This window comes from Delphinapterus leucas, unplaced genomic scaffold, assembly GCF_059928025.1.
Source record: "Delphinapterus leucas isolate spDelLeu-1000000601 "Yukka" unplaced genomic scaffold, BTC_Dleu_Yukka2 spDelLeu_asBTCV2_sq25, whole genome shotgun sequence".
NCBI lineage: Eukaryota > Metazoa > Chordata > Mammalia > Artiodactyla > Monodontidae > Delphinapterus > Delphinapterus leucas.
This window is the reverse complement of record NW_028322234.1, coordinates 11,375,624-11,388,817: the sequence shown is the minus strand read 5'-3', so window position 1 is coordinate 11,388,817 and position 13,194 is coordinate 11,375,624. Positions and strand designations below refer to the sequence as shown.

Genomic DNA, 13,194 nt, shown 5'->3' with positions numbered 1-13,194 from the left:
CAGACAGCGCTGCCACGGCGATGGAAAGGGAAGGCCAATCATAATGGCCCGCGCAATCTGGGCGGTGGCGATGCGGATTCCCGGTTGGCCCTTCTTGGATTTGCCAGGGCGACCTGGCTGCCGACCCCGGGGACCCCGAGCGATGGCTTGTTCCCCATCCCGTGTTCCTCCTCGCTCCTGTCGGATCGGAAACTGTGCTTGTGCCGGGAAGGAAGCTACTCCTGGGCGCGCAGACCAGGCTGCAGTTCCCATGGAAACTGCTGGCTCCCGGTTGTGCGGGGATAGCGAAAGGGGACTGAGCCTTGCGGGGAGGCTCGCGGGGGCGGCCCCAGTAGCCGGACTCGCCCATCCTCTCCAACTCATCCGTCCCCGGCTGGGGTAGCTCCCAGTCCGAAAAATAAGATGAGGCCTAGCTGCCCCGCCCCCACGAGCTGGTGAGGGGCCGGCGGGGGCCATTCTGCGCGTGGCGCCATAGAGCTCCCCCAGGCACGTGCCCTGGCTCGCGGCTGCGGTCCCCGGAGTCACGTGGCTGCGGCCACCAGGGCCCACGAGGTTTGCGCGCCATCTGGCGGCCGCATGGCCTGGAATCGCTCCCCGTCCCTCTCCCAGAAGGCCCGCATAAGGAGGAGGAGGAGGAGGTGGCCTCAGCATCATCCTCCGGGAAATGGGGCCAGTGCAGTCGCCCCGCCGCTGCCAAATCCCCTCCCCCGTCTTTCTTCTTGTTCCAGGAACACGCCGAGCCCGTTCCACCTCGGGGCTTTGGCACTGGCTGTTCCTTCGACCTGGGATTTGCCTCCCCCCGTCTTTCTTCAGGGATGGAACCTCTTCGTCATTCTGGTCTATGCTCAAAGGCCTCCCCAGAGAGGCCCTCCCTGACCACCAACCTAAACAGCACTCCCAAGAACTAGCGTATCACTCTATTTTCTGCACGGCGCTTGTCACAGCTGTAGATGTTTTACTTCGGGGCTTACTGGACATCTCCCCAACTGCTCCCTGAGCTCTCTGAGAACGAGGAATGAGTGTTCTATGAGGGATTAGGAGAGGGAGTCAGGATCCTGAGACCTGGGACATGTTCAGTAGCCTCCAGGGCCCCCAACCTTCCACACCTGACCCTGTCAGAGGAGGGGGTGTTTAGGGTTGCCAGGCCCAGGTAGCCAAGGCAGAGCAGAGGTCGACAGGAACGGGCAGGAGCGCTGTCTGGTGTGTAGGGGCATCTGCCCCTGCCCCCATCTTGCTCGGGAAGGAACCAGGTTGGAGACAGAGAGGGGCCCACCTTCCCCCAATCATCCAGGCCTAGGGGAAGAGCAGCTCCTTTCTCGCTCTTTAATCTCGTTCTGCTCTCTTGACACAGTCGCAGCAGTGCAGCCCCAGGTGCCAGCTCCAAAACTCGGGCGGGGTCGGGGGGACCTGCCCTGAGGGCCCAGCCCTGGAGCGGGGCAGAGGCGCCTCCTTCTGGCCCGAGGTCCTGGCGGCTGGCCACGGCTGTCCCGGCCCCGGCAGACTCGGGCACGGTGTCCGATGGGATGAATAAATAGGGGCGTTCAGTGGTTGGGTGGATCAGGCGGGCTTGTGGTCGGGGTGGCTTTTGAGCGTGTGGAACTTGACGCTGTCCAGCTTCTCGAAGCGCTTCCCGCAGCGCTCGCACGTGAAGTTGTACTGCACCTCGGCCGTGTGCTTCTTCATGTGCCAGTTGAGCGATGCACGCTGTCGGCACTGGTAGCCACAGATCTCGCACCTGCAGGGGAGCACGCGGGAGGCACGGGGGGGGCGGGGTCAGAGAGGGCGGGGCAAAAGGGAGCAGCACCGGGGAGGGGCCGCCTCGGGGGCGGGACACAACCACTAAGGCTGGGCAGACCCCTGGAAAGGGGGGGGCACCATCTGGGGTGGGAGCACTCTGGAAACCCCACAGATGCAACGCTGGGGACGTTGCCCGCCCTTGGGAGCTGCCCTGTGAGAGTCCAGGCCCGGATGCCCTCCCTCCCAGCCCCTCGCGGGAAGCCCGTCACTCACTGCAGAGGCGTCTCGCCTGTGTGCGTGCGCCGGTGCACCTCCAGGTGGTTTTTCCTCTTAAAGGACTTGCCGCAGGTTTCACAGGTGAATTCACGGACACCTGGGGGAGACGCGGGGCTGAGCAGGCCGCCGTCGAGAGAGGGGTTTGTGGGGTCACTGCGGCATTGCCGAGACCCAGTAGTGCGCAAGGCCTCTGGGCGCAGGCAGACTAAAGCCCACATCCTCTGGGCGCGAATGCCGACTACAATAGCTAAGGCAGCTAGAACAAAGGACAGCTACGGCCCCGCATGAGGCTCGCAGGCTGCCCAGGAACGCGACTGGGCAGAGCAGGAATGCGTACTCGGATCCCTGAGGTACACAGGGTGCAAACTGCCAAGCTAAAGTGGGGCTGAATTTGACTCTAATGTTTCACGTATTGGGGTGATCTCACATAAAAATCCAAAGTTCCAGCCTCTCGAAAAATCTGAAGCCGGGTATAGGCACCAGTGCTCCCCGTGAGGCCCGCACCCCGTGTCCTGGGTTAAGGAGGCGCCTGGAGCAGACGGAACAGAAATCCTGTCCCAAGTTCACTTCCCCACCCTGCCCACCTGGGGTGCTTCACTGTCCCCCCTCAGTCCTGGAACTGAGTCCCACGTGAGAATTGCTCATGGAAGTGGGGAGGCCAAGGGCCAAGGTGGGGAAGAGACAGCCAACCCCTGCCCAGCTCCACATGACTCAGAATAGCAGATGCCCCTGTGACCCGTGTAGCGACAGCTTACTGACTACTTGGGAGGTGCCCAGTGGGCACTAAGTCAACCACTTTACTTCCACCGTCTCACACCAGCCCTTGTGGTGGACACAGAGGAGGCTCAGAGAGGGGCAGTCCGTGTCTGGGTTTCACCCTGCCTGCCCCAGCCCCGGCCCCAGCTCCCAGGCCCAGGCCACCGTGCCTTTGGCTCAAGCTGCCAGCCCCTCCCCGGCCTGACCTGAGTGGATGATCATGTGCCGCCGAAGGTGGTTGGATAAATAGAACTTCTTGCCACAGCCGGGGTGAGGGCACACCTTGGTCTTCCCTTTCCGATGCACAAGGTTGACGTGGTTCTGGGGGCAAGAGGGGCAGGAGTGGGGCTGCGGGTGCCATGGGCCCGCCTCTGGAGCGCTCCAGGGTGGGGACAGATGAGGGCCAGCTAGGGCTGGCCTCCCTGGAAGAGGAAGAGGGGTGCCCTTGCCCTTGGGCAGGGACTCCCAGATCCGAGCCGGGGGCCAGGGGCACAACTGGGATCAAAGAGCAGCTTACTGAGCACCTACTCCAGCCAGGCTCTGGGCTGGGGCATCAGTCAGCCTTGTCAGAACCATGGGAAGGGGATCAGCCATGAGCCCAGTTTGTGGATGGGGAAACTAAGACTCTGGAGGCTTAGTGGTTTGGCCCGTGTCTCACAGGTGGGCAGTGGCAGGGCTAGGACCGGAGTCCAGGGCTGTCAGCCCCACAGTGGCACTTTGCATAGTGCTAAGCTGCCCCTAGCGCCTGGAGCAGGCAGCCCCCGAGTCATTCATTCTTTTGTTCTTTCATTCTTTAACTCACTAGCACAACTGCTCCAGCGCCCAGCGCCAGGCCTAGCACCCGGCAGGTGCTCAACATGTGCTTAATGAAAACATGACTTGGCAAATTCGAAGTTCTCCTGGTGCCACATCCTGCGCCAGGAGTGGGGATGTGACGGGATCCTGTCTCTGCTCTCAGGGTACCCTGTCCAGACCTCAGAGGGCAAACGGCAGGTATGTCCTGGTAGTGCAGTGACCCGGGGCTGGGGGGACTAGGGTGGGCTTCCTGGCGGAGGGGCGTCCTCAGTTGAGCTTGGAGGGGAAGCATCGTGAGCTGACAGGGTGGCCTGGGCAAAGGCAGGAAGAGTTCAGGCGGCTGGAAGAGGGGTAGTTTGTGGGGAGCCACCAGGACCAGGCAGGCCCCCGGGGTGTGCAGAGAGAGGCCGTGGCTGGTTGAGGAGGCAGGATGGCTGGGGCTGGGGAGCAGGAGGGGAGGGCAGAGAGGTGACGGCTGCCTCTCTGTGGCTGAGGCTGAGATCAGCTGGGGCTGGGTGGGTGCACGGCAGGCAGGCCAGTGGCACCTGGAGGGGCCGGGTGGGGCCCTCCACGAGCCGCACTGCCCAGGCCCAGCGCGCAGGCAGCCCGACACAGAAGCAGTCCCACCCAGCCCACTTGGATGGCGGCCTCACCTGGAAGCTGCTGAGGGCCACGTAGACCTGGCTGCAGCCCTCGTAAGGGCAGTGGAACATCTCAAGCAGGCCATCGGCGTCCATCACCCGCGATCGTTTGCTTCGCCGCCTCCTGGAGGGGAAGGGCCCATGGCGTCGGGGCTCTGACACCAGGAGGGCTGCGGGCCCGAGGGCCGCTCCTCGTCCCTCCTCTCCCCCGCCTGCCCCAGCACCCACTTCTCGGGCTCCTTGGGGATCTCATAGATGATGGCTGACATGTCGCTGCCGTCCAGCTCCTCCCCGTCTGCCTCTGCCTCGGGCTCTGTGCTCTCAGGCACCGTCGCAGCCAGCTCTGCCAGTTCTGGGGCCACCGGCTCCTCCTTTTCCTTCTTGAGCACGTGCAGGTCCTCCTTCTCTACGGGGGTGGACACAGGGTGAGTGTCCGTGGGGACTAAGGCTGCTGAGGAGCTTCCTCTGGGGCCATTACTCGCCCTCCCCTTCCCAGGTCCCATCATGGCCCCCCCAACCCCCCAGACTGGCACGGCCCCCCCCAGACCTTTCTTGGTCTCAATGCCTGTCATGGCGTCAGGGTCCACGGTGCTGGGCTGGCTGCCCTCTGGCTCTGTCTGGGTGTAGGCGGCCACACCCTCCATCATTGCGCAGGGCACCTCATCACCCAGGCCCCCTCCGGGGGCACCGTTGCCTGCTGCCACGTTGAGGTGGATGCCCTCGGCTGTGAGGGCATCGTAGCCAGGGCCGGCAATGATGATCACCTGCGAACCGGGCACCATGCCTGGCATGGGACAGCTGGCCACCACCTCACCCAGTGCCTCCTGGGGCATGTTCTCAAAGAGGGTGCTAGGGCCCGGGCCCACTTGCACGGGCACCGGCACGCACACCACTGTCTCCAGGGCTTCGGGCCCGCTGCTGGCCGGGTTGGGGCACAGTGGGGTGCCCTGCTCAGCCAGGCTCTCCACGTGGTGGACATCGAAGGGGATGTGCATGCCCTCCTGTGTGATGAGCCCGCTGCTGCCCGCTGGGCTGGTGGGGGTAACTGCCGCCATCGCCACTGTCGCCTTGGCCTGCTGGCCCTCAGGGGGCTCCTCGGAGCCGGAGCTGGAGCTGGACGAGTCAGAGCTGCCGGCCACCAGGCCATTGCCCACTGTGGTGACAGAGGAGAGGGGACAGTTACGACAGTGGCGGCAGCAGCTTGTATTGCTTGAAGGCTCCCCAGGGGCTGAGCACTGTGACTCCCCTACCCCCATAAGAGCGGTCAGCTCGGTGCATATCCTCCACAGCCGGCCCTACTCCTTGAGATGCTCTCCTGACTCAGCCTCCAGACCCACACTCAGGTTCCTGGCTCCTCCCTGGTGGCCCCTGCTCAGCCTCTTCTGTTCTTATGAGCCTGGGAGGCTGTCACTGGGGCCTCTCCTCAGCGCTCCACTCCTCCCAGGGTATCCACCAGGCTCATACCACCCTCATCCTTGACACCAGCTGGGTGTCCAACAATTCGATTCAGTTCTGACACTATCTGTCTGGAGACAGTGTCAGACCCTGAGGGTTAAAGAGCTCAGTCCCACAAGGCTGCCCCCACTTCAGATTTCAGTCACAAGTCCCGGGTCACCCATACTTCCGGCTATAAAGCAGAGGTCCCCACAGCGCCCTCCTCAGCTTTGGTAATTTGCTAGAACAACTCACAGAACTCAAGAAAGTGCTCTACTTCTGATTACAGTTTTATTATAAAGGATACAACTCAGCAATGGCCGGATGAACAGATACACAAAGGAAGGTAATCGGTAGGGGGGCGGGGGGAGGTTGGGGGTTGCCACGGAGCTGCCATGCTCTCTACAGACACGTTAATCTCCCAGCGCCTCAACGTGTCCACCGACCTGGAAGCTCTCGGATCACTGTTTAAGAGTTTTTATAGGGACTTCCCTGGCGGTCCAGTGGTTAAGACTCCATGCTCCCAAAACAGGGGGCACGGGTTCGATCCCTGGTCGGGGAACTAAGATCCTGCATGCCACACGGCGTGGCCAAAAAAATAAAAATAAAAAATAAATAAAAGAGTTTTTATAACCCAGTTTCTAGCCCCCATCTGCTCCTGGGGGCTGGGGGTGGGGCTGAGAGCTGCCACCCTCTAACCCTGGGTTTGGCCTTTCTGGGGACCAGCCCCCATCGTAAAGCTATCTAGGGGCCCCTCCCTGAGTCACTTCATTAGACTCAGGTGTGTTCCCAAGGGGCCTCTTGCGAAAGGGGCTCATTACAAACACTGTTTACAAACTGAAGGTCTGTGGCAGCCCTGCCTCGGGCAAGTCTATTGGCGCCATTCTTCCAACAGCATTTGATCACTCTGGGTCACGTTTTGGTAACTGTTGAAACTTTTTCATTATTATTATATTTGTTATGGTGACCTGTGATCAATGATCTTTGATGTTACTATTGCAAAAGGATTACCACTCACTGAAGGCTCAGATGATGGTGGCATTTTTTTAGCAATAAAGTATTTTTATTTATTTTTAAAAATTTTATTATCTATCTATCTATCATTGGCCGAGCAGCATACTCAGCAGGCAGGATCTTAGTTCCCTGACCAGGGATTGAACCCGTGCCCCCTGCAGTGGGAATGCAGAGTTCTAACCACTGGACAGCCAGGGAATTCCCCAGCAACAAAGTATTTTTAAATTAAGGAATGTACCTTTTTTTTCCCCACAATGCTACTGCACACTTAACAGACCACAGTATAGTGTAAACATAACTTTTATACGCACTGGGAAACCAAAAAGTTCGTGAGACTCCTTTCATTTCGATATTCACTTTATTGCGGTGGTCTGGAATCAAACCTGCAATATCGCCTAGGTCTGCCTGCATCTATTTTTATTATACCGTCACCACCCATACCCCAGTGTCTCCAGTGGACAGTTCTCGCCTGGACCTCCCGCGGAGCTGCAGCCCATCACGCCCCACTGCTCCCTCTGAGGGGTCTTACAGGCATCTCAGACTCTGGGCTCCAAATCTTCCCTCAGAGAAAGGCTGCATGGCTCACAGACATCCCCGTCTCAGCGGGCAGCAGCTCTGCCCCTTCCAGTTGCTCAGGCCAAAGTCCTGGGGCTCTCCTTGACTTCTCCCTTTCTCTCACACCCACTTCCAATCTGTCAGCAAAACCTGTTGGCGCTGCTTCCAAAATACATCCCCAGGCTGACGGCTTCTCCTACCTCCCCCGCACACCCTGGTCACGGCCCCGCCAGCCCTCTGCCAGGACCATGCAGTTCTTTCTTCTGGGTGCCCCCACTCCCATCCTTGCCCACCCCCAAGTCTGTCCTCCCCTCACTGGCCAGGGGGAGCCTGTGAACACCTGCTCAGGTCACGTCCCTCTTTGACTGAGAATCTGCTCATCACTTCCTGTGGAAGAGATAGGCCAGCTGCTCACCAAACCCGTCTCTTCCTCCTGACACCTGGTGGACTACATGTCCCAGCATCCTTTGCCATTAGGTGTGCGATACAGCTGAGTCTCACCGGAATGCGGGGGGGAAGTGAGCTGTGTTAGGTCACAGAAGCTGGGGTGCGTCTATCTCGGCAGCTGGTCTTACCTCAGTTAACGCCCTTCCCAACTCACTTGGCGTAGCAGCCAAAGCCCTCACCATGGCCACACAGCCTGAACATGTGCCCTTGTCACCTCCTCTCCAGCCCCACTGACCTCCCTTCTGTGCCCAGGGACACTAGGCAGGTTTCTGCCTCAGGGCCTCTGCACTCGCTACTCTCTCTGCCTGAACCCTCTTTTCTCAGACACCTGCGTGGGCTCCCTCCTTCACCTCCATCAGACCCTTCCTCAAATGGTATTTTTTCAGGGAGGCCTCTGACCACTTGGTCTCAAATAGCACCCTTTTCTCTCCTTTATTTTCCCCCCAATACTTACCGCCTTCCACTGCACTCTAGATTTTACTTGTTTATCTTGTTTACTGTCTGCTTCCCCTTTATACCGTAAACTCCACAAGGATGGGGTCCCTGTGCACAGGCCCCAGTGCCCAGGTACACAGCGCTGCTTGGTACACATTGGGTGCATGTTTATAAAAATGAATGAACCCATGACCAAGGCTGTGATGAAGGCCAAGAGGGTTGGCATCTTACCCAGGTGTTTGGTGCTTATGTCTGCAAGCAGGGAGAAACTGGGGACAGGAAAAATGAATGACTGTCCCTTAAGTTACACACTCGTGACACAGTTGGGGTATGCTGTCTGGGTACTACGTGTTCTACACTCCCAGAAGGTCACATGGAGAGTGCAGGCTCTGGAGCCTGACTGCCGGGGTGGGATCCTGGTGCCCACTCCTCCAGCTGTGTGAAGGGGGGGTGCCTTATAACCTCTCTGGGCCTGGGGATAACTTGGTACCTACTCACGGGGTGTTTGGGGGTATTTAATGAGTAAACAGGACAGTAGAACATACAGTAAGCACCCTATCAGTGTTTCCCATTATCGTTATTATCCTAACACCCCATCCCTGACTCAGCCCTGGGGCAGCAGCAGGGGCGGGGTAGGGGGATCGCCCCTCCTTCTAACACCCTGTAATCTGCAGGGTGGATTGAGCCCCGTGGCTCCGCTATGAAGGAGGGGGCAGTTGCCTAGTGAGCTGGGGGCACGGCCAGGGCCTGTGTGTGGATCCCCAATTACAATGTCCAGCTGTTAAGCCGACACTGGACTTCTTGCCAGTTGATAATGACATTAATGACAGATTGGCAGGGCACCCACCGGCCTCCCACAGTCCTGGTGCGAGGTCTTCTTACTGATGGCGAGGTGGCAGGGCCGCCCTCGGCAGAGAGCTGACAAGGGTGCTGCTGAGGGACCAGGCTGGGACAGGGACACAGCCACTCCCTCACAGAACCCCCCACCCCCGCCCGCCAGTGCCCAAAGCAGATCTGGCTAATTGATCCCAGCATTCATTCCTGAGAGCCCAGATCCAGAGGGCACTGGTATCAGAGTTGGGTTGGGCTGTCAGGGGACTCCTCTGGGTGCCACCCCCATCCCAGCCAGACCCAGTGCCAGATGGGCCAGTCACATTACTCCCAGGGCCTTGGTTTCCTCGACTGCTAATGACAGGGCTGTCATTAGGCTGCGGAGGACTCAGGGTGGTTTGGGGCAGGGCCTGGAGTCGGGAGGACAAGACGGCCGGGGGGCTGGCTGCACACTGGGAGCCTGGCTGACACACAACGGGACAGCCGTTGGCTGGGGTGCCCACCTGGAACACCTCTCGCCCACGGCTTCCCCTCGGCCAGCTGGGATGCCACCTGCTCAGAGATGCCTGCCAGCGCGGGCTCAGCCCTGGTAACTGATCCCACCCTCAGCTCCAGCAGGGTGCCTGGCAGAGGGCCCCATGCTCCCCCTGATGCCAAGCCCCCGAGGCAGGCGGGCAGCCCCTTACCACCCATGGCATCTCCTCTGCTCCCCTACCAGGGCCAATTGGACCTTCATAAATGAGTCCCTCCCAGTCCTGAGAAGGACTCCAGCTCACATGTGTGTGTGACCAATGTGGGATGGCAGGGGAGGGGCTGGGCAGTGAGAGATGGGGAGGGTGGGGCCGTGGTGTGGAGGAGAGAGAAAGGGATGAAAATGGGAGTGAGAGAGTGAGATGGAGGAGAGACAGTGGGAAGAAGAGAGAAAACGAAAGGAGATGCGAGAGAGAGAGAGAGAGAGAGAGAGAGAGAGAGAGAGAGAGAGGGAGGATGAAACACAGAAAGGTGAAAGGGGAGGATCAGGAACAAGAGAAAGCTCAAGAGCAGAGAACGGGGTGTAGGGAGGAGAACAGGCTGGAGGGCGGGAAAGAGGGTGAGGCTGCGAGAGACAGTGCAGAGCCTGAGAGAGAGCCGGAGAATGTAAAGGAGAACAAAGAGGCCAGGAGAGGCCCAGCACCTGCCTGTCCCTCCAGCCGCTGAGCCAGGTTCCTGGACCTCAGCCCTGCCTGCGACTGACCTCAGGCCCACATGAGCAAACTGCGCCGCACCTTGGCTGTCCCTCTGCAAAATGGGGACCAGCTCTTGGGCTCTGCAAGGACTCAAAGACTGCAAGGCCATCCAGAGCCAGGGCCATGTCAGCTGCTGTGAGGTCCGCGACGCTGGCCTGAGGCTGGCAGGGCCCATGAGGGGCTGTAGAGCCCCAAACACTGGAGGCCACCGTGAGCCCTCCCCTCGCAGACCCACCTTTGTCACTCTCAGGGTCTGAGTCGCTGAGCGGCTTCAGGGGCGAGTGCAGGTCTTGGAAGTAGCGGTGCCCAGCCTCGCACTGCCACACAGCCGTGGTGTACAGGCCAAAGGTGGGGTCCAGCTCGGCGAGGTGTGGCTCATAGGGGCAGCGGTGCTTGTGGTCCTCGTACCAGATCACCACGTTCTTCAGGCAGTTTACGTTGCGTCGCCGCCCTGCGCACGTGGGGCACGGGCAGGCATGAGGGGCACGGCTCACCCCTACCACCCTCTCTGGGCAGCACGGCCCCCAGAACCACATGGGTCTTATAGCTCTGGGGGTTGAGACACCCTCCTGAGTATTATCCAGGCCTGTCCCCAGTTTACAGATGAAGAAACTGAGGCTCAGAGATGTGAGACCTGCCCCAGAGACAACAGAGACTGGCAGGGAATGTCCTCATTGTTTGAGTCAAGTCATATACATAATAAAGCCTGGTGTATGGCAGGTGCTCACACAACGACTGTCAGCTGTTAGTTACAGTTATAATCGTCCTCATCAACTCAGCATCTCCCGCCTGCACCAGCTCAGTCCCTAGGCCCTAGTCTCCCAGCTCTCACCCTTGCCCCCGGCAGCTGACAGAGGGCGTCCCTGAACACTTGAGTCAGGCCACATCCCTTCTCTACTCAAAATCCACCAGGGCAGACTTCCCTGGTGGCGCAGTGGTTAAGACTCTGCCTGCCAATGTGGGGGACACGGGTTTGAGCCCTGGTCCGGGAAGATTCCACGTGCCGCAGAGCAACTAAGCCCACGAGCCACAAATACTGAGCCTGCGCACCACAACTACTGAAGCTGTGCGCCTAGAGCCCGTTGCTCTGCAACAAGAGAAGCCACTGCAATGAGAAGCCCGTGCACCGCAAGGAAGAGTAGCCCCCGCTCGCCGCAACTAGAGAAAGCCCGCACGCAGCAACGAAGACCCCATGCAGCCAAAATAAAAAAAGAAAAAATCCACTAGGGCTCCCACCTCAATGGGGGTAAGAGCCAAAGTCCTCCCTGAGGTTCACCAGGCCCTGTGTGTTCTGCCCTGTCACCTCCTGCTGCTGCTGCCCTGGATCACTCCACTCGAGCCTCAGGGCCTCCTCCCTGTTCCTAAACTAGGCAAGTATGGCCCTGCCTCAGGACCTCCGCAAGGGCTGTGCCCTCTTCCTCTAGACACCTGCCTTGCCCCTCGCCCTTCACTCAGCTCTGAAGGTGTGCCCCTGACCTTCCGGGCTGGGAGATGACGGGGCCGGGGGGACCAAGGACACACGTCTCGGCCTGGGGGTCTCAGTCTTAGCTCGGCTTCTGCCTCTGAGCACCGTGATAAGTAGAGGGGCTCACTGCCATCAGACGGCCGTCCCTGGACCACCGGCCCTCACTCTGCTGGACATGGCCTGGGACCCACAGCCCAGGGCTCAGGGGTCGTGCTCAGGGGGTGGGAATACGCACTCCAGCCTCTGCTCCGACTGCCCACGCCCGGCTCCCCTTGAGCCTGGCACACCACACGCCCTTTAGGCCTGGGCACAAGCTGTTCCCTCTGCTCTGCCTGGCTCTTCCCCGGCTGACTCCCACGCACCGGGCAGGAGAGCAGAGGAGCAAAGGGGACCCCCCGGGAGACACATGGTCCTGGGTTTGCAGTTTGGCCCGGCCACTTTCTGGCTGTGCAGCCTGGGGCAGTGACTCAGCCTTTCTGTGTCAGATGGGGATGATGAGAGCGCCCCCGGTGGGCACAGCACAGGTTCGGGCCCCCTCCAACCCTTCCTATCCCATCCCCACCCCCGACCCAGGCTGGGTCAGACCCCTCCTCTGGGCCCCGCCATGCTCTACTTCCCCACCACAGCCCTGCTCAGCCTGTCCCCTGTCTTTCCTATGAGACTGCGGGCTCTGGGAGGGCAGGGCTGGGTCTGTCCCGGGCTGCCCGGCTCCTGGCACACGTGGACCCTCCACAAGCGGTCCCTGAGGGAGGGAGGGAACCAACCACAAAGCAACTTACTCCCAACGCCACCTCCACCCTGGTTGCAGCCCCACTTACTTTTCTTCCGCTTTGGCTTTTTGGGGACTTGCTCCCAAGGCTTCCTGTAACAGAGAGAGGGGGCAGTGGGGAGTGAGCTTGGGGCCTGATGGATGATGAGATGCCAATCCTGCTGGGGTAGAATGTGGGCTTCCGTTTCCCGGGCCAGGTCTACTTCCCTTGCCCCTTCACTTGGGCTCTCCTGCACCAACAGCAGCTCTGGCAGGGGTCTACTATCGTCAACCACCTCACGGAGTGGGAAACTGAGGGCCCAGGGCCCCGTGGCTGGGGAGTGGATTATCAAGAGGGAGCTTATTCGGGGAGCCTGACCTAATCAGGGGAGCCTTTAAAAGGGCCCTGCTGAAGTCAGAGACTGGGAGCTGAGAGCATGAGGGGGCCTGTGAGGGACCAGGACCTGAGAACGACCTTGTGGAGCTGACAGCAGTCCCAGCTGATGGTCAGCAAGACCGCAGGGACCCCAGCCGTATAGCCCGGAGGAAATGGATTCTGCCAATGCTCTGAACAAGTCTAGAAGCAGATCTTTCCCTGGGCGAGCTTCTAGGTGATGTTGTGGCGTGCTGATACCTTGATTTCAGCCTCCTGAGACCCTGACCTGAGGAGCCAGCTAAAATGTGCCAGATTCCTGACCTGCAGAAATGTGAGATGATAAATCTGTGGGGTTTTAAAGCCACTAAGTCTGGGGTCATTTGTCACCCAGTAGAACAGTCATGGAGTTGACTTTGGACTACCCCCTCCAAGGACCTGCAGATCCTGGTCCTGAGGCT

At 59.9% G+C, this 13,194-nt stretch overlaps 1 protein-coding gene across 3 annotated transcripts in view; it reads right to left on the bottom strand.

The window, feature by feature from the left end:
* Nucleotides 1-658: 658 nt before the first annotated feature.
* ZNF653 (zinc finger protein 653) overlaps nucleotides 659-13,194 on the bottom strand; it is a 15,418-nt gene continuing 2,882 nt past the window's right edge. The window contains exons 2-9 of one of the 3 annotated variants that reach the window (XM_022557263.3): nucleotides 12,431-12,474; nucleotides 10,383-10,598; nucleotides 4,753-5,358; nucleotides 4,434-4,611; nucleotides 4,218-4,329; nucleotides 2,976-3,090; nucleotides 2,011-2,110; nucleotides 665-1,735 (exon numbers count right to left, since the gene is read on the bottom strand). In XM_022557263.3, the coding sequence (XP_022412971.2) occupies nucleotides 1,558-1,735; nucleotides 2,011-2,110; nucleotides 2,976-3,090; nucleotides 4,218-4,329; nucleotides 4,434-4,611; nucleotides 4,753-5,358; nucleotides 10,383-10,598; nucleotides 12,431-12,474 (1,549 nt within the window). In that variant the 3' untranslated portion in view covers nucleotides 665-1,557. Of the gene's footprint in view, nucleotides 1,736-2,010; nucleotides 2,128-2,975; nucleotides 3,091-4,217; nucleotides 4,330-4,433; nucleotides 4,612-4,752; nucleotides 5,359-10,382; nucleotides 10,599-12,430; nucleotides 12,475-13,194 lie in introns of all 3 variants that reach the window. The other 2 variants (XM_022557264.3, XM_089905437.1) reach the window with 2 other exon arrangements.